At 45.9% G+C, this 23,975-nt stretch overlaps 1 protein-coding gene across 5 annotated transcripts in view; it reads left to right on the forward strand.

Moving 5' to 3' along the window:
• Positions 1-23,975, forward strand: part of AFAP1L2 (actin filament associated protein 1 like 2) — a 188,518-nt gene that overhangs the window by 132,540 nt on the left and 32,003 nt on the right. For 4 of the 5 annotated variants that reach the window (XM_040361563.1, XM_040361566.1, XM_040361562.1 and 1 more), the window contains exons 5-7: positions 140-230; positions 19,511-19,719; positions 20,627-20,806. In XM_040361563.1, coding sequence (XP_040217497.1) covers positions 140-230; positions 19,511-19,719; positions 20,627-20,806 — 480 coding nt within the window. The remainder of the gene's footprint in view (positions 1-139; positions 231-19,510; positions 19,720-20,626; positions 20,807-23,975) is intronic. The other variant, XM_040361564.1, reaches the window with a different exon arrangement.

Below are 23,975 nucleotides of genomic sequence, written 5' to 3' on the forward strand. Positions count from 1 at the left end.
TGACTCACTTTGCAGGACTGAGTAGAGTTGTCCTTGGATGATGTTATGGAGAATTTCTGTCAGGATGCTGAGAGTGGAGAATGGTGTTGATGTGCAGCTGACATAGTGAATGACGAGTTCTATTGTGTTTCCATTACAGGTCCAGGAGACAGTACAGGTGTCTGCAGTCAAGGCTGAATCTCCGGAGGGGTACTATGAGGAGGCTGAACCCTATGATGCATCCGTTAACGGTACTTAATTTTTTTTACTTTGTATGTGATAAATCTCTAAAGTCAGAGGTCTCTCCTCTGAACTCAACATTTAACTTTTTTTGTTTAGTTTAAATATAAAATGAGGTTATTTGCATTAAATTGACACTAGGCAACAATGACCCCTCTTTTATAGTAAGATGCTCTTTAGGTTTTTTCCCCTTTATTTTCACTGGGTGATCCTGTAGCCAGTGCCACACTTTCTGTCCCAGGAGAAGCAGTGTTGTTACCCTAAGACAGGACTTCAGAACACCTCTCCCTCTCCTTGTCTCCATAACATGAGAGGTGTTTTGTAGTCCTCTGAGAGAGCTGGTAAAAATGTAGCTGATCGCTTCCTGTGCTCTCTGCCTGTGCTGACCCTTTTATATGAGCTCAATGGGTATTTTTTTTGCACTTATCAGATATTTAACAGAACTACTTTATTGAGATATTTATCAGACCACAAAGGGAGCAAAAAAGAGAAATTTGCGTACACTGTAATTGTTCTCTACGATGTATAGGCCGGAATTATATTATCACAAACACATTTTTGTAGAAGGTGATAGGTGACTTTGGGCAAAGTCAGAGGTGTTCACATGAATTATATTAAAAGTATTGGGACACCTGCCTTTACATGCACATAAACTTTAATGGCATCCCAGTCTTAGTCCGTAGGGTTCAATATTGAGTTGGCCCACCCTTTGCATCTATAACAGCTTCAACTCTTCTGGGAAGGCTGTCCACAAGGTTTAGGAGTGTGTCTATGGGAATGCTTTATGGGAATGGCTGACACCTTAAAAGTTCCCTTCAATGGAACTAAGGGGCCAAGCCCAACCCCTGAAAAACAACCCCACACCATAATCCCCCATGGGGCTCCATCAAATGATTTGGACCAGTGCACAAAGCAAGGTCCATAAAGACATAGATGAGCGAGTTTGGGGTGTAGGAACTTGACTGGCCTGCGCAGAGAACTGACCTTAACCCGATAGAACACCTTGAGATGAATTTGAGCGGAGACTGCAAGCCAACATCAGTGCCTGACCTCACAAATGCGCTTCTGGAAGAATGGCCAAACATTCCCATAGACACACTCCTAAACCTTGTGGACAGCCTTCCCAGAAGAGTTGAAGCTGTTATAGCTGCAAAGGGTGGGCCAACTCAATATTGAACCCTACAGACTAAGACTGGGATGCAGGTGTCCCAATACTTTAGACAATATTGTGTATGTTCACTTCCCAATGATAAATGTCATTGTGCCAGGTCTGTGCTGTGATGTTATACGAGGTTGTTTTAAATTGTGTTCACAAGTCACCAAACAGAGCTCAGGGCTGTTGGTGTTATTTGGAGCATCAGTGAAGGACACCGGCCTGCCAGGGACGAGTTATTTACTTCTATAGAAAATATCAACTTCATTTAAAGGGATACTAAAGATAGTTTTCTTGGCTGAATTGTTCCTAGCAGCAGAGAATGCAAATATCTTTTAAATTTTGCATTTTTTTTGATGCAGAAAAAAAATGCACTGGAACGCAGCAAAAAACGCGCCTAAATGTACAAAAAAACGCACTGGATCTCACATGTCCTTGTTGGTTTAAGGGGCAGTTCACACCATAGAAACGCAATCCGGATGCGTTACGGGTGCTTTTTTGCATGCACGTTTTTTAACGTGTTTTTAATGCAGTCCAGTGCTTTTTTTCCACTCCTCTTTTTTATTAACCATAGATAAAGACAAGTGTGTTCCAGTGCGTTTCTGGTGCATTTTACCGTGTTCCAATACAGTCCAGTGCAGGAAAAATGCAGCACGTTCTACTTTTTTTCTGGAACTGCAGGCACTGGTGTGAACTATGCCATTGAAAATCATATAACCTACTTTCCATGCGTTTTTGATGCAGAAAAAAAACACACTGGACTGCATGTGGTGTGAACTGGTCCTAAGTAAAAAGAGGGGGGAAAATGCACTGGACTGGACTAGACATGTGCAATTCGTTTAGTTTCTAATTAGTTTTTTAACGAAAATTCGGAAAATCGCCAATTTCGAATTTTCGTTTTAACAATTTTTTTTTCCGAATTTTTCAATTTCCGAATTTTTGAACTTCCGAATTCGTTTTTTTTTATTTTAGAAATACAGAATTTTCGAAATTTCAAATTTTTTCATATTTTTTTTGTAATTTTCGAATTTTTCCTTTTCGAATTTTTGAAATTTCGCATTTTCAAATTTTTTACTTTCGAATTTCGAAATTTTCGAATTTTTTATTTTTCAAATTTTTTATTTTTCGAATTTTTCATTTTCAAATTTCATTTATAAATTTTTCATTTTCAAATTTTTCATTTTCAAATTTTTCATTTTCGAAATTGTGGAATTTGAATTTTCGAAATTGTGGCATTTGAATTTTCGAAATTGTGGCATTTGAATTTTCGAAATTGTGGAATTTGAATTTTCGAAATTGTGGCATTTGAATTTTCGAAATTGTGGCATTTGAATTTTCGAAATTGTGGAATTGTGGAATTTTCGAAATTCTGAAATCCCGAATTTTTGAATAAATTTTTTCGTACTTCCGAATTCTTTCATTTCCGAATTTTCCGAATTTTTTTGAATTTCCGAAAATTTGTTTTTTTCATTTTCGTTTCATTCGTTTTTTTCGGAAATTTCGTTTTATTCGTTTTTGCTTTTTCGGGTTTACGAATTCCGAATTTACGAACTTACGAAAAAAGCAAAAAAATAATAAAATGGAAAAAACAATTTTTTTTGGCAGTGCACATGTCTACACTGGACTGCATCAAAAACGCACTGGAACATATAAAAAAACTTGTATGCAGAAAAGCATCCGATGTGAAGTGGCATTACAGGGCCATTGTTAGTGGATCGCGGTGATTGTATCATGGTGGGTGTACACCGGTATGAAGTCGTGTCTGCGCCTCGGCTCGCCGTGGTGATATAATCCGCGTTTCTCTTCCTCCCTGAAGGTTTTTGTTCCACCTTGGAATCTCGCCACTTCTCCTTTCATCTCGCAGCTTCCTGTTTGGTGTTGCGGATTTTCTAGAAGACATTCATGTCTCTGATTAAAGCTGAATGACATGCACAGCCCAGATCCTGTATACCCAGGAAGAGAAGAATCTCCTACAATCATTACATATGAACACTGGCCTTCCCAGATGTACAGACTCTTCTCTTCTACTGAAATGGCTCACTCTGATTTCACTGCACACTGTGAGCTTCTCACATTTGTATTAGAAGTCAGATACAGCCTGCCTCATTTCCTGCCGGGAGGATATCCAGCATCATCCAGCCCTTTCCTCCCCAGTTTTACTGGCCCCGTCCCTTTCATTAGATTGGATTTCAGTTCATGGAGGCTCAGCATCACATGTGGGCGTTACCTAGACCAGTCTGCAGCCCGCCTAGGAACGCCCACTCCTGCAGACTGACATCCACCCATCAAGACATTTGCATAGCTCCTCACACGTGCCAACCCACTTCTTGTATCAGGGCTATGGAGTCTTAAAGCGGTTGTATACCCGCTGGCACCGCATACTAGCTCATTATGAAATACTTACCTTAGAACGAGGTGTCGGTATCTCAGCCGTATGCCCCTGTCTTTGCTGTGGTGTTTGAATACTTTTATCAATAAAAGGCAACCGAGAAGGTTTTTCCAGAGTGCGTCTGTCCAAACATTTCTTTCTACAATTATCTCAGCCGGTCCACGCCGAGGGAGATGACCTGTTGCCTCGATGTGTCTTCCGGGTACCGCGGCTCCAGTGCTGTGAGTGGCTGGAGCCACGATGTCGTCGCTCCCACGCATGCGAGAGGGAGACTTCTTTCCGGCAAGGTCCGGCGTCTGCCGGGCTTTCATTCTAGAAGCCCAGATTCGTGCATGCGCGGCTGAAGTCAGCGGTGCATTGCGAGGAGAATCTCTCCTAAATCGTAAAGGTTTAGGAGATATTCTTTTCACCTACAGGTAAGCCTTATTATAGGCTTACCTGTAGGCAGTGGTGGTTCGTCCATAGAGGGCGCTGGAGCGCCGCCCCCTCTGGCTCTCACCGCCACTGAGTCTAATAACATAGATTCATGCATTGCACGAATCTATGTTATTATCGCCGCTGCCGCTGCTCTATTCAGATGGTCGGCGCTCAGGTCCGGCCATCTGAATAACGGCAGCTGGTTGGCTGTTAGGAAGTGCCTATCGGAGCCAGCGGCTCTCATAGGCTTTTCCGAGTACAGCCCTCGGGTCCCGGAAGCTTATACAAGGAACGAACTAGGGATGCGCTCCTTGTATAAGACTGACAGGCGTCTCAGCCAATCAGGTTGGCCGATTCTGGCTACCCGTAACCTGATTGGCTGAGACGCCTGTCAGTCATTGAGGGCGGTAGAAGACATTGAGGGCGTGGATGGCTGACTCCAGTAAAGGTAAGTGCCGGGCAGGGGGGGGAAGGGGCACTTTACAGGGCACAGCAATGGGCACAGTGGCGACAATAGGCACAGTGGGGACAATTAAAGGACACAGCGGCGACAATTAAAGGGCACAGCGGTGACAATTAAAGGGCACAGTGGCATAGTTGTCAACATTTTAAAAAAAATTCCAGGGACACTTTGCAGCACAGCTATTAATTAATTACCACACTGACTTCTCCGAAGCTCCACCCACTCCGCATAATCTTCGCCTGGCGAAGATTATGCGTAGTGGGTGGAGCTTCGGGGAAGTGAGTGTGGTAATTAATTAATAGCTGTGCTGCAAAGTGTCCCTGGACAAATGTTGGCAACTATGCAGTGGTGCCAATTGATGGCACAGTGGCTGTGTTTGATGGCATGGCACAGTGGTGACAATTGATGGCACAGTAGTTGCATTTAATGGCATGGCACAGTGGTGCGAATTGATGGCACAGTGGCTGCGTTTGATGGCATGGCACAGTGGTGCGAATTGATGGCACAGTGGCTGCGTTTGATGGCATGGCACAGTGGTGACAATTAATGGCACAGTGGCTGCGTTTGATGGCATGGCACAGTGGTGACAATTAATGGCACAGTGGCTGCATTTAATGGCATGGCACAGTGCTGACAATTGATGGCACAGTGGTTGCGTTTGATGGCATGGCACAGTGGCTGCATTTAATGGCATGGCACAGTGGTGCGAATTGATGGCACAGTGGCTGCGTTCGATGGCATGGCACAGTGGTGACAATTAATGGCACAGTGGCTGCGTTTGATGGCATGGCACAGTGGTGACAATTAATGGCACAGTGGCTGCGTTTGATGGCATGGCACAGTGGTGACAATTAATGGCACAGTGGCTGCATTTAATGGCATGGCACAGTGCTGACAATTGATGGCACAGTGGCTGCGTTTGATGGCATGGCACAGTGGTGACAATTGATGGCACAGTGGCTGCATTTGATGGACACAGTGAGACTGCATTTTTTTTTTCTCGTTTGCGCCACCCCAAAAATTTTGAGCACCAGCCGCCACTGCCTGTAGGTAAAAGTAAAAAAATGGACAATACAAGCACTTTAAGAGAGGTAGTGAGGCCAGACGCTGCAATGTTTTCAGGAAGTTATGTACAGCCCCCTGCCAGCCCCGCCCACCAGCCGCGATCTGCCTGCATTGAGGAGCACAGAGGCCCGGAGTCATAAGATGAGAGGCTGCAACGGTGGCTGATCTGTGTCAGACATTTGTGAGCACAGTCAAAAACTTAGACAAAAAGCGTTTATTTCTTGCATCGCTGTATCTATGGCAGAATATTCTGCCCTCTTGTGCAGTTCTGCTTTTAGTTTTAGTCTGTGTTCATCAGGAACAATAAAACAGGAAGGATGAGGCCCCAAAGAAACTGGCAGGTGAAGGTCTGACGTGGCACTTGCACTAAAATGTTTTATTCTCGGATGGAGTGTGGAAGGATAAGGCTTTGTTTCCACCAGTGCCACTTGTCTTGTGACTTTGGACACATAAAGTCGCATGACAAGTCACATCCCATTGATTTCAATGGCACCCGTTCCCTTCTATGCGTCTTTGAGAATCGACGACATTGAAAAGGTTCCTGCGCCGCTTTGATGTGACTTTGATCCAGAGAGTGAAAAGTTGTCGCCGCCTGTTTCCTGGTTCCGGCGCTCACCCCGCGCTGCCTACTTCCCTGTGATTTCACCCAGTCAATTTGTCAGCAGATCCCAGCCAATGATTTATAGCCGGGATCTGCTGGTCGGCTTTGTCCAATCGCAGCCCAGAGTCCTGTGACGATCAACACAGGGCTCTGAACAAAGGGATTGATCGCTTTTGTTTCTTTAAATCATCACATATTACACACACTAAACATTGTTAGGCACACGACTAACCCCTCGATGCAGCTTCACTAGTGCCCATCAAATGCAGCTTCACCAGTGCCCATCAATGCAGCTTCACCAGTGCCCATCAAATGCAGCTTCACCAGTGCCCATCAAATGCAGCTTCACCAGTGCCCATCAAATGCAGCTTCACCAGTGCCCATCAAATGCAGCTTCACCAGTGCCCATCAAATGCAGCCTCACCAGTGCCCATCAAATGCAGCCTCACCAGTGCCCATCAAATGCAGCCTCACCAGTGCCCATCAAATGCAGCCTCACCTGCACCCATCAAATGCAGCATCACCAGTGCCCATCAAATGCAGCCTGACCTGCACCCATCAAATGCAGCTTCACCAGTGCCCATCAAATGCAGCTTCACCAGTGCCCATCAAATGCAGCCTCACCAGTGCCCATCAAATGCAGCCTCACCAGTGCCCATCAAATGCAGCCTCACCAGTGCCCATCAAATGCAGCCTCACCTGCACCCATCAAATGCAGCATCACCAGTGCCCATCAAATGCAGCCTGACCTGCACCCATCAAATGCAGCTTCACCAGTGCCCATCAATGCAGCCTACCAGTGTCCATCAAATGCAGCCTACCAGCGCCCATCAAATGTAGCCTCACCTGCACCCATCAAATGCAGCCTCACCTGCACCCATCAAATGCAGCTTCACCAGTGCACATCAATGCAGCCTACCAGTGCCCATCAAATGCAGCCTACCAGTGCCCATCAAATGCAGCCCACCAGTGCCCATCAAATGCAGCTTCACCAGTGCCCATCAAATGCAGCTTTACCAGTGCCCATCAAATGCAGCTTTACCAGTGCCCATCAAATGCAGCTTTACCAGTGCCCATCAAATGCAGCTTTACCAGTGCCCATCAAATGCAGCTTTACCAGTGCCCATCAAATGCAGCTTTACCAGTGCCCATCAAATGCAGCTTTACCAGTGCCCATCAAATGCAGCTTCACCAGTGCCCATCAAATGCAGCTTCACCAGTGCCCATCAAATGCAACCTACCAGTACCCATCAAATGCAGCTGCACCAGAGCCCATCAGTGAATGTTTGCTTGCTTCCATTCATTTGGGAGGCGAGACAAAAGACAGTTTTCCACCGCCGCTTCACCTCTGACACTATGTACGAATGGAGCGGCGGCTGCCTGCTGATGCTGAGACTTGGTTGCTTGCTAAAGAGAGTAGGAACACCAGTGGCCAGGAGCCCTAGGCAGCTGCCTAGTTTGCTTAGTGGTAGCACCCAGGGTTGCCAACCTCCCGTAGCATTTTTTACTGACGAAACATGGGAAATTTACTGGCGGAACACTTTTTTTTACTGCCAACCTGAGAAATTATAGAACTCCTAAATATTTGAACAGTATAAATATGATATGGAAACACTGACAATACCTATAACAAAGTCATTTTCTTGATTTACACTTAAAGGGTCAACACGGCATGAAATTATCAGCCCCCGATATTAACTGTCAGTTCTAAAAAAAATCACTGATTTTTACAAACTGTCAGTAAATTTACTGGCGGTTGGCAACCCTGGTAGCACCGGCCCTGGCTCTATAGTATGTTGTACAGTAATAGGTGCTCAAGCTGTGGCCCTCCAGCTGTTGTGGAATTAAAAGTCCCGTGAGGCATCGAAAGCCGCTGATTGTTAGAAGCATGACTCCTTAAGGCATGGTGGGACTTGTAGTTCTGCAACCGTTGTGGGGGCCACAGGGTTGAGCGCCCGACTTCAAGGTTATGCTGGAAGTTTCTATCAACTTTATTTGTGACAAGTGGATTGAAGGCGACGCTCTTGTATTCTTAAGCCGCACTGAAACCGTCTTGTTTTGTATTTGTGGTTTTTCACCTTTTCCTGTTGAATGAAACCCCAAAAATAATATTCTTCGTTAACCACCTGACCTCCGGAAGATTTACTTCCTGACCAGGCGCGATTCTTACTTTAACTGACAATCACGCGGCCGTGCGACGTTGTAGCCAAATAAAATTGATGTCATTTTTTTCCACACAAATATAGCTTTATTTAGATGGTATTTTTTTATTTTTTTGTGCTATAAAACAAAAATAAAAAAAATTGTATCTCTTTAATTTAGGCCAATAAGTATTCTGCTACGTTATTTTTGTAAAAAAAAAGAATTCCAAAAAGGGGAAATATTGATTGGTAAAAGTTATAGGCCCAAAGGACTTACGACGGCGTAGTGCCATGTACGCCATCGTAAGTCCGAATGAGAGCCGTTGTATCTATGCGGCTGATTCTTAGAATCAGTTGCGCATAAATTCGGCTAAGATACGAGCGGCGTAAGTCTCCTACGCCGTCGTATCTTAGGGTGCATATTTACGGTGGCCGCTAGGTGGCGCTTCCGTATATATTTCCGCGTCAAATATGCTAATTAGCTAGATTCGCAGATTCACGAACGTACGTGCGCCCGGCATATCAAGATACGTCGTTTACGTAAGACATACGCCGGCGTAAAGTTACCCCTCATAAAGCAGAGGTAAGTCATGTTAGGTATGGACATCGGAAACGTATGAACAGCGGCGGATTTTACGTCGTTTGCGTAAGTCGTCCGTGAATGGGGCTGGACGTAAGTTACGTTCACGTCGTCTAGGCATTGAGCGGGCGTAATTTAATTTGAAAATTCGACGTGATACTGAGCATTCGCGCGCATGCGCTGTTCGAATAAAGCGTCATTTACGTGGGGTCATGCTTAGTTTACATAAAACACGCCCCCCTGTTCCTCATTTGATTTAGGCGCGCTTACGCCGGCACATTTACGCTACGCCGCCGTAACTTTTGACGCAAGTGCTTTGTGAATACAGCACTTGCCTCTCTAAGTTGCGGCGTAGCGTAACTACGATACGCTACGCCCGGCAAATCTAAGGAAAATTGTATGGCCAGCCTTATACACTGACCAGATCTCCCGTCCCCTCTGCCCAGCAGTTCAGGATACCACAGGTAAGGTCTCGCAATTGACAGGCTAAACCAGAGAAGACAATGCGCCTCATATCGTAAAAAAGTAAAAAATTATTTTAAAATCCTTCAAGCTGAGTGACATCCTTACAAACCTAAGAATATTCTTTGCCCGATAGCCGCATACATCGGTTGTACATTAAAAATGGTCTAGGGGTCGGTGTGCTTTCCACCTAGGACTCGGCTACTTGCACAGTGCGTCTCAGCTTGACGTGTTTCGTCATCAATGTGACATCATCAAATGTTGTTAGTGATCAGTGCTAAAAAAATATGCACTGTCACTGTACTAATGACACTGGTTGGGAAGGGGTTAACATCAGGGGCGATCAAAGGGTTAACTGTGTGCCTGACCAGTGTTTTTGTGTACTGTGGGAGAGGCTTTTTTCCTAGGAAAAGACATGGATCCTAGTCCCTGCTTTGCAGAGACACAGGATTAATGCCTTTCCTCCTGTCAGAACGGCAATCTGCTTTGTTTACATAGGCAGATTGCAGTTTTGTCTCTGTGGCTGATGATCGGCGGGTTGAGTCTGTGGCACTCGCTGATTGGCTCCAGCTGTGTGTAATCACAGTGGGAGCGAGCTGCCAGAGGTGTGTGTATACCGTATTTATCAGCGTATACCGCGCACTTTTTGCCCTGAAAATCGGGGCAAAATTGTGGGTGCGCGATATACGCCGATACCCGCTTTCCCGCGCCGAGTTTGAACACTGCGCCGGCATATACCGAGCACAGTACACTCGTGTATAGTCGGGCAGGCTTGGCTCCTCTCACGCTCACGTCCTGGACGCACAGGACGTGAGCGCGAGAGTAGCCGAGCCTGCCCGACTATACCTGAGTGTACTGCGCTCGGTATATGCCGGCGCAGTGTTCAAACTCGGCGCAGGAAAGCGGGGATCGAGCGGGGAGGACACTGCAGAAGGACGCCGGACCCGACGAAGAGGACACCCGAAGCCGCAGACGGACGCCACGCAAGACACCAAAACTGTAAGTACTAAAATGTTTTTTTTCACAGGAATGCGGGTCGACTTTAGGGGTGCGCGCTATACGCCGGAGCGCGCAATACCCCTCAATTAAAAAATGAACGTCGGTAAAATCGTATTGACACATCAGTGATTTCTGAAATGCGATGGCGGCAATGGCGCTTTATTTTAAACCTGCGTTTGGTAGGGGGAGGACATAACTGTACGCACTTTTCTTAGCACAGAAATTCCTCTTCTATAAAACAAAATAACAAACCCGCGTCCTCCCCGGAGAAGTGTTCTCCTCCGCTCGGCTCCCCCTGGAGGCCGTCCTCCTGGCTCCAGCCTCCGGGATAGTGAAGGGGATATTTGTGTCCCAATAAATGCCGCTGCCAGATTGTTTTCATCCCGCTGTGACGTTGACTCTGCCATGAAAGCCGGTCTTTGTGGCCGGCTCTGCGCTGAGGAGGACAAGTACAGCTTTATATTGTGCGCAGACCAAGCCGCCGACTGATGACAATGCCGTATTATTACCATTATTACTGTTATTAGAGTGATGGGGGGGTCTCCCACCAGCTGCTGATGGAATACCAGGTCCAGCACACAAGAAGTCCGTCTGAGCTCCTTAAAGTGGACCTGTCATGTTTAGTGCTGCATGCTTCGTAATGTGTCAGTGTAACACTTCCAGGTATTTAAAGTGTCACTAAACACACATCATACAAATCTATTGAATGCTGTATTACATGCTGTTCATACTCACTCAGTCACTGAGATTAGTTTCCAGTATTCTGAAAAAGACCTGGTTGATCCTACTGCTCTCTATCTCCCCCTTCAGTTCATTTCCGCAATTCCAAGTTGAGGATTTCGCAGCTGTTATGTCAACTCTGCACATGCTCAGTTTACTGAGTTTCTATGCTGAGCAGTGGCAGCTGTTATCGTTTTTTTTTTTTTAGGGGGGCGGCAAACAACCCCCCCCGAGTGGCACCCACCCCACTGCGGTATGCTGGACGGTCTGGCACTTGCCCCATCATGGCAGGGGACGTAGTGCATGCAGCGGCTCGGCTCAGAGTCCTCTCCTCCATGGCGGCTTTCAGCTCCTCCCCTCTTCCTCCTAGGCATCCAATAAGATCGCCTGTCCTTTCAGCCAATGGGGTGCCCGGTATCAAAACCGGCTTTCTAAATGGCAGGGAGGAGGATCAATGTTTTCAACAGTGAATATTCACACCTGGGTGGGATCGGAGTGCACGCTGTGACCCGAGCCCACCCTACATTGAAACCTATTAGAGCCTCTGGCTCCAATTGGTGCTTCAAAAAAAACAGCCCCTCTTTGTTGATATTCATGCGCTAGTGTCCTAAAAGAAGGCCAGACGCATGGACAGGGGAGGCGGCGATTGACAGGGGAGGCGGCGATTGACAGGGGAGGCGGCGATTGACAGGGGAGGCGGCGATTGACAGGGGAGGTGGCGATTTGACAGGGGGTGCGCCTTTAATGTATGGGCCACCCCTGATGCTGAGCATTTCCCCTGCTGCAGCCACTCAATCTGTGACTTATTACAATGTTGCAGTCTGATCAATGGAGGAGAGGAGACTTAAGGAAATGCTTGTTCCTGCCCGCAGCAGACTGATGACATCTCAGCCTAGGCAAAGTCACAGACTGGGGCTCAAACATGGCCTATAATAAAAGGAGGCGCTTTTCTGAATTGTGATACTGTTGCTGTACATTGTGACATGTCGGGAATTACTGACAGGTCCACTTTCTACATGCTCCCGGAAAAAGTGACATTTATTGGTGGATTCCACTATATTCTAGCCATGCTGGTTGGTAAGATTAGGCGTGGGTTGGGAAAGGTCAATGGAAGTGTGATTCATCATTTTTTTTCCTTAATTTATTTATCCCCCCCCCCCCTTTTTTCTGACACAACGCACGCGTCTCACACCCCAGATAAGACCATTTTCCAACCTGTTGGTGATATGGTGTTATCGGAAATGGGGGAGACAATATAATTCCAAGTAGCTCTGATGCTTTCCACCTCCTCCGGATACCGTTATCGCGTCCCGCGCTTTGCACAAACTGCGTTTTCCTGTCCTAGAGATACAGAGACTCCATTCACACTCCTCATTCCCCCCCTACAGACTGCTCATGGAAAACCGCACAAAACATCAACAATGGAAAACTATTAGAGGGGGAGTTTATTCGGTCAGTTTTGTCAGTTTTGTCTGTTTTGTCTGTTTTTTGCTTGATTTTTTTATCTGGAGGTTTTATATCCTCTTTTTTTTATTTATTTTTTTTCTCTGTAAAAATTGTTTTGGTTTTGTAAATAACAATTTTAAGCGATAATAAACCCCAACCCTGCCTGTGACTGGACAGTGAAAGAAGAAGCAGCGGACTGATGTGCTCATCTCTCTGCTCTCTCCTTCTCTCAGAATGCTCCTTTTTTTAAGCACATGAGCACCACGGCAAAGCTGATTGGCTGCTTGTGCTGCTTCTCTTTTTTTTTAGAGAATGTGTCATATACTGATCATAACCATCATAAAAATTAATGTAACCATCATTATCATTATTATTATACAGGATTTATATATTTATATAGCGCCAACAGTTTACGCAGCACTTTACAATATAAAAGGGAGACAATACAATAAAATACAAGAGGATTAAGAGGGCCCTGCTCAGAAGAGCTTACAATCTAATAGGGTGGGGCAGGTGGTACAACAGGTTGTAACTGTGGGGAATGAGCTGATGGAAGTGGTAGAAGATTAGTTGGAGATGTGATAGGCTTCCCTGAAGAGGTGAGTTTTCAGGGATCGCCTGAAGGTAGCAAGAGTAGGGGTTAGCTGTAACCATCATAATAATAAAAGTCCTTAAAGCGGAGTTCCACCCAAAAATGGAATTTCCGCTTTTCGGAACACCCACTTCCGGGCATAAACTCCCATGGGAGTCACACCACTCCCTCCGCTGTCTCCTGGGAAACACACTGGCCCGGATTCACGTAGAAGCGCGCATCTTTGTGCGGGTGTAACGTATCCTATTTACGTTACGCCTCCGCAACTTTGTCAGGCAAGTGCTGTATTCTCAAACCAAAGTTGCGGCGGCATAGCGTAAATAGGCAGGCGTAAGCCCGCCTAATTCAAATGTGGAAGATGTGGGCGGGTGTTATGTAAATTTAATCTGACCCCACGTAAATTATGCTTTTTACGAATGGCGCATGCGCCGTCCGTGAAAGTATCCTAGTGCGCATGCTCCAAATTAACCCGCAAGAAGCCAATGCTTTCGACGTGAACGTAAATGACGCACAGCCCTATTCGCGAATGACTTGCGCAAACGACATAAAACGTGAAAAATTTGACGCTGTTCCGACGACCATACTTAACATTGCTACGCCTCATCTATGCCTCATATAGCAGGGGTAACTTTACGCCAGGAAAATCCTAACGTAAACGGTGTATCTGTACTGCGTTGGCCGGGCGTACATTCGTGAATTGGCGTATCTAGCTGATTTACATATTTCTAGGCGTAAGTCAGCGTACACGCCCCTAGCGGCCAGCGTAAATATGCAGTTAAGATCCGACGGCGTAAGAGACTTACGCAGGTCGTATCTTATACAAATTCTTTGAATCAGGCGCCAAGATACGACGGCTCAGACTCAGAGATACGATGGCGTATCTGGAGATACACCGTCATATCTTCTTTGAGAATCTGGGCCAAAGTTCCCAGGAGAGAGCGGGAACCAGTGAGGATGGGGCGCGCTGCCCGCGCGGTAGGGAATTCGGGCAGTGAAGCCGCAGCGCTTTGCTTCCTGATTCCCTCACAGAGGATGGCGGTGGGGGGCAGCCAAGAGATGAGCGATTGCTCGGCCTCAGCCAACATCGCGGGCACCCTGGACAGGTAAGTGTCCATTTATTAAAAGTCAGCAGCTGCAGTATTTGTAGCTGCTGGCTTTTAAAAAAAAAAAAAAAAAAAAAATCGGGGTGGACCTCCGCTTTCAATAGTGCATAATGGTGCAAAGAAAGGTGCTGCATTTCTTCAATAAATGTCCACCACACAGTACTTGTGTTCGGCAATCGCCAAACAAAACTGCCACTCATTCTTATGCCACTTCAGCTACTGGGCATCTCATCACTGGAAGGTTCCTCCACTCGCTATATATGGCTCCCTAAATAAGAAAGGAAGAGCCTCCAATGGTATAGTAACCAGCAAAAGCCTCAATTTATTATTAAAAAGCCACTTGCAGAATGAAAGTCTTAAAAACCCTCTTTAAAGCGGAGTTCCACCTAAAAATTGAACTTCCGCTTAACCCACTCCTTGCCCCCTTACATGCCACATTTGGCATGTAATTTTTTGGGGGGGGGCTTAAGGAGAAGTGGGATTTCCTGTCCCACTTCCTCTTTCCGCCGAGGGGCTGGTAAGGCGATTAGCTTAATCGCCTTATTGCAGCCCCTCCCTGTAGGCGAGCGCATGTCCAATCGGACGGCGCTCGCGCATGCGCAGTGCCGCTCGCGCATGCGCAGTGGGTGCCCGGCCGTGAAGCCGAAAGCTGTCACTGCCGGGTGCCCACACTAGGAATGAAGACGCCGGCGAGGGGGGGGGGGGGCGAGGAGCGGAGCCCCGGCCGACGCGTCGCTGGAACCGTGGAGCAGGCAAGTGTCTGTTTATTAAAAGCCAGCAGCTACACTTTTTGTAGCTACTGACTTTTAATAAACTTAAAAAAAGTCTGGAACACCCCTTTAATATTGGATAATGACATCCAGTACAGCGTAATAGTATTCACTTCACTGTCTCACCACATGCGGAACACCCGCCACGTCACTTCCAGAACGTGACTTGCTGGGACAATTCGGGTTGTTTCTAGTTCCACCAATTAAAAAAAAAAAAAAAAACCACCACCATACAATCCCATATACCCAATTCTATACCCACAGTTGATCCAGAGGAAGGCGAAAAACCCCAGCAGAGCATGAGATCCAATTTGCTACAGCAGGAGAAAAAATTCCTTCCTGATCCCCCGAGAGGCAATCGGATTTACCCTGGATCAACTGTACCTACAAATCTTAGTACTCAGTTATATTATGTACATTTAGGAAAGTATCCAGGCCTTTCTTAAAGCAATCTACTGAGCTGGCCAGAACCACCTCTGGAGGGAGTCTGTTCCACATTTTCACAGCTCTTACTATGAAGAAACCTTTCCGTATTTGGAGATGAAATCTCTTTTCCCCTCTAGACGTAAAGAACGCCCCCGTGTACTCTGTGATGACCTGAAAGTGAATAACTCAACACCAAGTTCACTATATGGACCCCTTATATATTTGTACATGTTGATCATTTTCCCCCTTAATCTCCTCTTCTCAAGAGAGAATAAATTCCTTTCCTATAATCTTTCCTCATAGCTGAGCTCCTTCATGCCTCTTTTGGTTGCCCTTCTCTGCACTTTCTCCAGTTCCCTGATATCTTTTTCGAGAGCGGATATGAGAGCCCTTCCATGTGCTCCTTTCTGCCAGTTATAGGTTGGGGTGTTTGCCATTTGTTTGTGCCATTGGCGAATTGGCAAAGCCTAGTACACATGATCAGAAAATTTGATGGAAAATACGGCTTTCTGATCGTTGGTACACATCTTTTGAGAGCCAATCATGACCGTTTCATCCGAAATTATTAGAAGGAAGAAGCAAGAAAAATGTTCTCGTACGATACCAGATTGTACAATTTTTGTTTAACCGCTTGCCGGCTGCCCACCATCCAAAGACAGAGGGACGGTGCGGCTCTTGTTTTGGATGGACGTCATATGACGGCGAACCCGAACAGCCGCGGCGATCGCGGCCACACCGTTTTGCTAGGACAATGGCGCGACCTGGCTTTTTAACCATGTAATCGGCTGTGTCCAATCACAGCCGGTCACATGTAAATGCGCATTTGCCGATAATCGGCTCTTATCGCCTCACACTGACGGAATGTATGTCGAGGAGAGATGATCAGCGGCATATCCTCGCAGGGCACAGCAAGACGGGTAATCAGGGAACTAATCAACAGTGCCCTGATTACAATATTATTATAATATGCGATTTATATAGCACCAACAATTTACACAGCGCTTTACAATGTAGAGGGGGGACAGCACAATTACAGTACAGTTCAATATAGAAGGTACGGGAAGGTCCTGTTCATGGAGCTTACAATCTAAAGGGAGGGGGTGCGGTGGTACAAAAGCTAATGGCTGCGGAGGATGATTTGATGGGGGTGGCTCGGGTACAGTTGTTAGGTGGGTGTGGGATAGGCTTCCCTGAATAAATTAGTTTTCAGGGATCTCCTAAAGGTTGGAAGGTTAGGGGCTGATCATACATAGCGGGGCAGGGAGTTACAGAGGATGGAAGAGGCTCTGAAGAAGTCCTGAAGGCGAGCATGGGAGGAGGTAACAAGGGAGCTAGAGAGCAGCAGAAATCAGTGCTCATTAGTGATGCCAGTCAGTGCTGCCTTTCAGATCCGCCTATCAGTGCCCATGAGTACGGCATACTAGTGCCTCCTCATCAGTGCCCATAAGTAACCACCTCATCAGTGCACATATTGCTCCAATTTAGGAGATTCTCAAAATGTATACAGTTAGGACTGCAGCTAATACTGAGGGGTACCATGACGTGGCATCTGTATCTTATGCAATTATTTGCAAATGTGTGCAAACCATATCCCTTGTTTTTAATGCGAACTGTTAGGACAGTTCGGGTTGTTGTAGGCTGGCTGGTAAGTGAGCTGGGATTTGTTGTTGTTGTTTGAGCAACATATGACCTCCTTGTCTGCCGAAAGCTTCTGAAAAGTGTTCCACTAGAGATCTCTTTTTAGGGGGACGGCAGGGGAGCCCTATGTGTTAACTGTAGCAGTGAAAATCAGGTTTCCTGCCCTGCCAGACAGGGCTGTGCTGTGTGGCAGAGCTGGGCAAATCTCAGAACTGAATGGACAAATCATTTGGCAGGTAAACCAGCCTCTTTAGATGTATTTCATCTGTGTATTGAGATGTTTGCTTGGATATTTTTGTAGAAAACAATGCAACAGTTTCAACATAAATACAAATAAAACCAAATAATTACAGAATATATTGTGTAACAGAAGAGAATAACGTGCAAATCCACCCTAAAATCCCTACATATACAGACATCCAAGATCTAATGCCGCGTACACACGGTCGTTTTTTGTGATGAAATAAAACGACTTTATTCATTATGAAATAAACGACGTTTTTCTAACTTCATCATAAAAAACGACGTTGCCCACACACCATCGTTTTCTGAAAATGCTCTAGCAAAGCGCAGTTACGTACAACACGTACGACGGCACGCTGTTCCATTCAAGCTCCCGTCTCATAACTTGCTTCTGAGCATGCGCGGGTTTAAACGTTCGTTTTAGCCCACACACGATCATTTGTTATGACACAAAAAACAACATTTTGAAAAACGACATAAAAAATTTAAGCATGTTCGAATTTTTTTTTTGGTCATTTTTTAGAAGACAAAAGAATTATGTGAAGCCCACACACGGGCATTTTAACCACTTAACGCCCGCCGCACGCCTATTTACGTCCACAGAATGGCACGTACAGGCAGATGGGCGTATATATACGTCCCTGCCTTCTAGCGGGTCGGGGGTCCGATCGGGACCCCCCCCCCCCACTGCGTGCGGCTTACCTCGGGGAGCGATCCGGGACGACGGCGCGGCTATTCGTTTCTAGCCGCCCCGTCGCGATCGCTCCCCGGAGCTGAAGAACGGGGAGAGCCGTATGTAAACACGGCTTCCTCGTGATTCACTGTGGCGGCGTATCGATCGAGTGATCCCTTTTATAGGGAGACTTGATCGATGACGTCAGACCTACAGCCACACCCCCCTACAGTTGTAAACACACACTAGGTGAACCCTAACTCCTACAGCGCCCCCTGTGGTTAACTCCCAAACTGCAACTGTCATTTTCACAATAAACAATGCAATTTAAATGATTTTTTTGCTGTGAAAATGACAATGGTCTCAAAAATGTGTCAAAATTGTCCGAAGTGTCCGCCATAATGTCGCAGTCATGAAAAAAAACGCCGATTGCTGCCATTAGTAGTAAAAAAAAAATAATGAATAAAAATGCAATAAAACTATCCCCTATTTTGTAAACGCTATAAATTTTGCGCAAACCAATCGATAAACACTTATTGCGATTTTTTTTTTTACCAAAAATAGGTAGAAGAATACGTATCGTCCTAAACTGAGGGAAAAAAAACATTTATATATGTTTTTGGGGCATATTTATTATAGCAAAAAGTAAAAAATATTGCATTTTTTTCAAAATTGTCGTTCTATTTTTGTTTATAGCGCAAAAAATAAAAAACGCAGAGGTGATCAAATACCACCAAAAGAAAGCTCTATTTGTGGGGAAAAAAGGACGCCAATTTTGTTTGGGAGCCACGTCGCACGACCGCGCAATTGTCTGTTAAAGCGACGCAGTGCCGAATCGCAAAACCTGGCCTGGGCATTTAGCAACAAAATGGTCCGGGGCTTAAGTGGTTAAATGACGTTTTTAAAAACGTTGTTTTATTTCATCACAAAAAACGACCGTGTGTACGCGGCATAAGACTAACTTATCTAGCCCTGTAAAGAAGAAATAACTATACATACATTTTTTGAAGCCGATCCGGTCTCCAGTGGCAGAAGCTCTGCAGAGGACACAGCCGACATCGGCTGTGAAATGAATGGGAAGTGGCATCACCCATAGACTTACTATGGGGCTTCTGTTGTCGGCTGTGTCCTCTGCACCAAACTCTACAGTGAAGCCACCGCTGACAGCTCAGCGTGGGACCGGATCAGCTTCAAATTAAGGTATGTATACGGATTCTTTACAGGGCTAGATAGGTTAGTGTTCGATCGTGGATGTAGAAATTTTTGTGTTAGGGTGGACATCTACTTTAAATAATAAACCCGAATGTATCCAAAGATGACCCATTCTAGTGTGCGAGGGACGGTTGGACAGAATTCGTATACTCGGCGTTGCGGTCTTTGTATGAACGTCTTTCTCTATATTCTTGGCAGAAGATGGAGACGCTGTCAGCAGCTCGTACGAGTCATACGATGAAGAAGAAAACCTGAAAAAGTCATTGGCCCATCAACACCAATGGCCGTCCACAGAGGCGTCCATCGAGCTGATGAAGGATGCTCTGATCTGTGCATTTCTTTGGCGGAAGAAGTGGCTGGGCCAATGGGCCAAACAGCTCTGTGTTATCAAAGACAACCGACTGCTGGTGAGGGGGATATCAGAGGGGACTCTGGGCAAGGGCTGGGCCTAGAGGATGACTTACAGGAACAATGTTCTAGTTGGGTCAGTTGTACCCCTAGAAAAGAATACATTAAATACTTGTGTAGTGAGCATAGTGTTAAATCTTTACTCGGGAACCCTTCATAATGGGCACAGAAGGTGTACAGAGCCTAGAGGTAAATGCAGGGATGGTGGGAACCCACAGGTGGTGTACAGACCTAGGACTTCAGTACAGAGGTGGTACGAACTCTTCATAATGGGCACAGAAGGTGTACAGACCCTGGACTTCAATACACAGGTGGTGGGAACCCTTCATAATGGGCACTTACGAAGTACAGACCCTAGAGGTCAATACAGGGATGTTGGGAACCCCTCATAATGGGCACTTATGAAGTACAGACCCTAGAGGTCAATACAGGGATGGTGGGAAACTCTAATGAGTACTGTAGGTGCACAGACCCAGTACATCTGTGCAGAGGTAGAGAGAACCTTTCATAATGGGCACAGCAGGTGTACAGACCCAGGAACTCAGTACAGAGGTGGTGGGAACCCTTCATAATGGGCACAGAAGGTGTACAGACCCAGGACTTCAATACAGAGGTGGTGGGAACCCTTCATAATGGGCACTTATGATGTACAGACCCTAGAGGTCAATACAGGGATGGTGGGAACCTCTGAGTACAGTAGGTGCGCAGACCCAGTACATCTGTGCAGAGGTAGAGAGAACCTTTCATAATGGGCACAGCAGGTGTACAGACCCAGGAACTCAGTACAGAGGTGGTGGGAACCCTTCATATTGGGCACAGTAGATGCGCAGACCGGGGGAACAAATATGATTGGATGCTCCCTCTATAGCATGTGTAATTCATGTATTTCATATTTCCTCTGCCCAGTGCTATAAGAGCTCCAAGGAGCACAGTCCTCTGCTGGATGTGTGTCTGATCGGCTGCACTGTCACCCACAAAGAAAAACAAGTGCGCAAGAAGGAGCACAAGCTGAAAATCACTCCTACCAATACTGATGTCATAGTGCTGGGAATGCAGAGCAAAGACCAGGCCATGCAATGGCTGAAGGTAAGGAGACATCATCAAGTCCATTCATCCAATCTCCCTCAAATATATGTATTGTATATCTGGATGTCACTCCTGTATAAAATAACTTTTATCTGGAGAGTGGTGATGTCACTGCTATATAATATTACACAAGAAAGACGTCACCGCGCTCCAGATATGTCTATTATAGAGGAGTGACATCACCATTCTCCAGATATAGCATGTTTTATAGAGGAGCGACTTCACCGCTCTCCTATGTCACTGCTGTATAATATAACTTGAATCTGGAGAGTAGTGATGTCACTCCTATATAATATAACTTGTATCTGGAGAGCGGTGATGTCACTGCTGTATAATATAACTTGTATCTGGAGAGCGGTGATGTCACTCCTGTATAATATAACTTGTATCTGGAGAGCGGTGATGTCACGCCTGTAAAATATAACTTCTATCTGGAGAGCGGAGATGTCACTTCTATATAATCATAGGCGTGTGCCAGGTGTGCCTGGGCACACTCTAATCACCCTGTGTGGTGCAGATTGCATCAAAATATACTGTGTTAAACATGCAGTAACGCACAGAAAAATACAGCATTAAATGGCACAGAACACACCGAAATATACAACGTTAAACGTGCACTAATGCACAGAAATATGCTGCATTAAACGTGCAGTAACACACTGGAATATACTGCTTTAAACATGCAGTAATGCACAGAAATAGACCCCTGATATTTCACCAAAGCTCCCTAATGGGGCTCCTAAAATAAAATAAATATATAATAAAAATAAAAAACTACTAAAACTGTCCACTGCCCTACTGACACCAATCTCTGCCCTACTGACACCATCCACCGCTCTGCTGACACCATCAGTATACTGTATATACACATGCAAATAGGTTTGAGCTTTGGGGTGCACACCATAATGCAATAGGCTGCGCACACCTATGTATATAATATAACTTGTATCTGGAGAGCGGTGATGTCACTGCTGTATAATATAACTTGTATCTGGAGAGCGGTGATGTCACGCCTGTAAAATATAACTTATATCAAGAGAACAGTTATGTGACTACTTATAATAAAATGTAACATATCTGGAGACTTTGTATACTGCAGTGATGGAATATAATGTATATGCAGGGTAGTGATGTCATTGTGGTAAATTATTGGGAGCTGCAGGGACATGAAGCATAATCCCTACTTTTTCCCATGGAATTCTCTGCCTGCTCTTCCTAATGAAGCGTTTTATCACCTTCCAGACAAGCGGCATTGTTCCCCCCGCCAGCCATATAGGTGCCCCTTGGTGACAGGTTTCCCCCTTCATGTGCGGGGGCCTGCGGGGGCCCGGCTGTTTGATGTTCCATGGAGAGGAGACAAAAAAGGCTTTGAGTGAAGGGGTTCCACTTTAATGAAAGTCATTGAAGATTGTCCTCCAAGTGGACATTGAACGCCTGCTTTACCCGTCATGGGAACACGATCAATTGATGCTTCAAAGCCCCGCACATAAAGGCCAACAGTATTCCATGAAACCTCCTGGACCCAATAAAATGTGGAAATGTTGGGTGGTGATCAGACGGGGACATTTCTGAAGTATTGTGGGCTCAGAGGATCCGTTACAATGTCTTCAATCTCTCCAATGACGTGTGGGAGAAATGCTCAGATGGATACAATGTTACCTTTTGTTGGCTCTTATAATGATGAAGGGGCTTAAAAGGGGTATTTACAGTTGTGCTCAAAAGTTTGCATACCCTGGACTGTGCTAAATTGTGACATTTGGGCATTTATATTAAAAATATGACTAATCATGCCAAAAAAAAATTATTTTATTCAAGGATAGCAATCACATGAAGCCATTTATTATCACGTCGTTTTTTTTGGCGCCTTTTAAAATCATAATAACCAAAATCACCCAAATGGCCCTGATCAACGTTTACATACCCTGGAATGTTTGGCCTTGGTACAGACACAGAAGGTGGCACACACAGGTTAAAATGGCAATTAAAGGTTAATTATTTTTCACATTTGTGGCTTTTTAAATCACAATTGGTGTCTGTGTACAGGACCGCCATCAGAGGGGGACAACCGATACAACTGTAAGGGACCCGCCAAGGCCAGGAGAAGGCAGGAGCGAAAGACGGGGAGCCGTGTTGTGCACTATAGAAACAATCTTGCAGCTTTTGCTGCTCTGTGGCGTTGAGGTCAGACATCAAGCTCTTTACTGCCACCTCTGGCTACTATGTGCATGTGCATCCCTGGTGTGAACCCAGGCCTAAAGCTGTGTAAGGGGCCCAAAAACTTCTGATGGCTGCCCTGTCTGTGTATAAATAGTCAATGAGTTTGTTAGCTCTCACATGAATGCACTAAACAGGCTACACACTGAGCCATAATGAGGTAGAAAAAAACAGTCAAAAGACCTGCGCAACAAGGTAATGGAACTTTATAAAGATGCAAAAGGATATTAACAAATATCCAAAGTCTTGAATATGCCAGTCAGTACTGTTTAATCCCTTAATAAGAAGGGAACATTTTAGGGCTCTTTTGATACCACGCCAAGGACAGGTAGACCAAGAAAGATTGCAGTCACAACTGGCGGAATAATTTCTCAGGATACAAAGAAAAACCCACAGGCAACCTCAGGAGAAATACAGGCTGCTCTCCAAAAAGATGGTGTGGTTGTTTTAAGGAGCACAATTCAACGATACTTGAACAAAAAAGAGATAGGCCCCTTTCACATGAGGCGGGTCAGTAATGATCCGCCCCATGAACCTCCCGCTTGCTCAGCGGGGATCGCTCCGTTGATCCCCGCTGAGCCGGCGGATGACAGGGCGGTCCCCGCACACTGTGCAGGGACCGCCCTGTATTTTCTCCGCTCTCCCCTATGGGGGGATCGGATGAACACGGACCGTCTGTCCGTGTTCACCCAATCCGATCCGCCAGACGGATGAAAAAGTAGGTTTTTCCTCCATCACACTTTGGCGGATCGGACCGGGTCGGATGTCAGCGGGCATGTCACCGCTGACATCCGCGGCTCCATAGAGGAGCACGGAGCGCCCGTTCAGGTCCGCCAAAAAAACTGTCAGGCGGACCTGAACGGGCCGCTTGTGTGAAAGAGCCCTTACATGGTTGAGCTGCCAGAAGGAAGCCTTTTCTGTGCCAATGCCACAAAACAGCCCGATGAGGCATGTC

The sequence above is a fragment of the Rana temporaria genome, chromosome 8 (genome assembly GCF_905171775.1).
Source record: "Rana temporaria chromosome 8, aRanTem1.1, whole genome shotgun sequence".
NCBI classification, from domain to species: domain Eukaryota; kingdom Metazoa; phylum Chordata; class Amphibia; order Anura; family Ranidae; genus Rana; species Rana temporaria.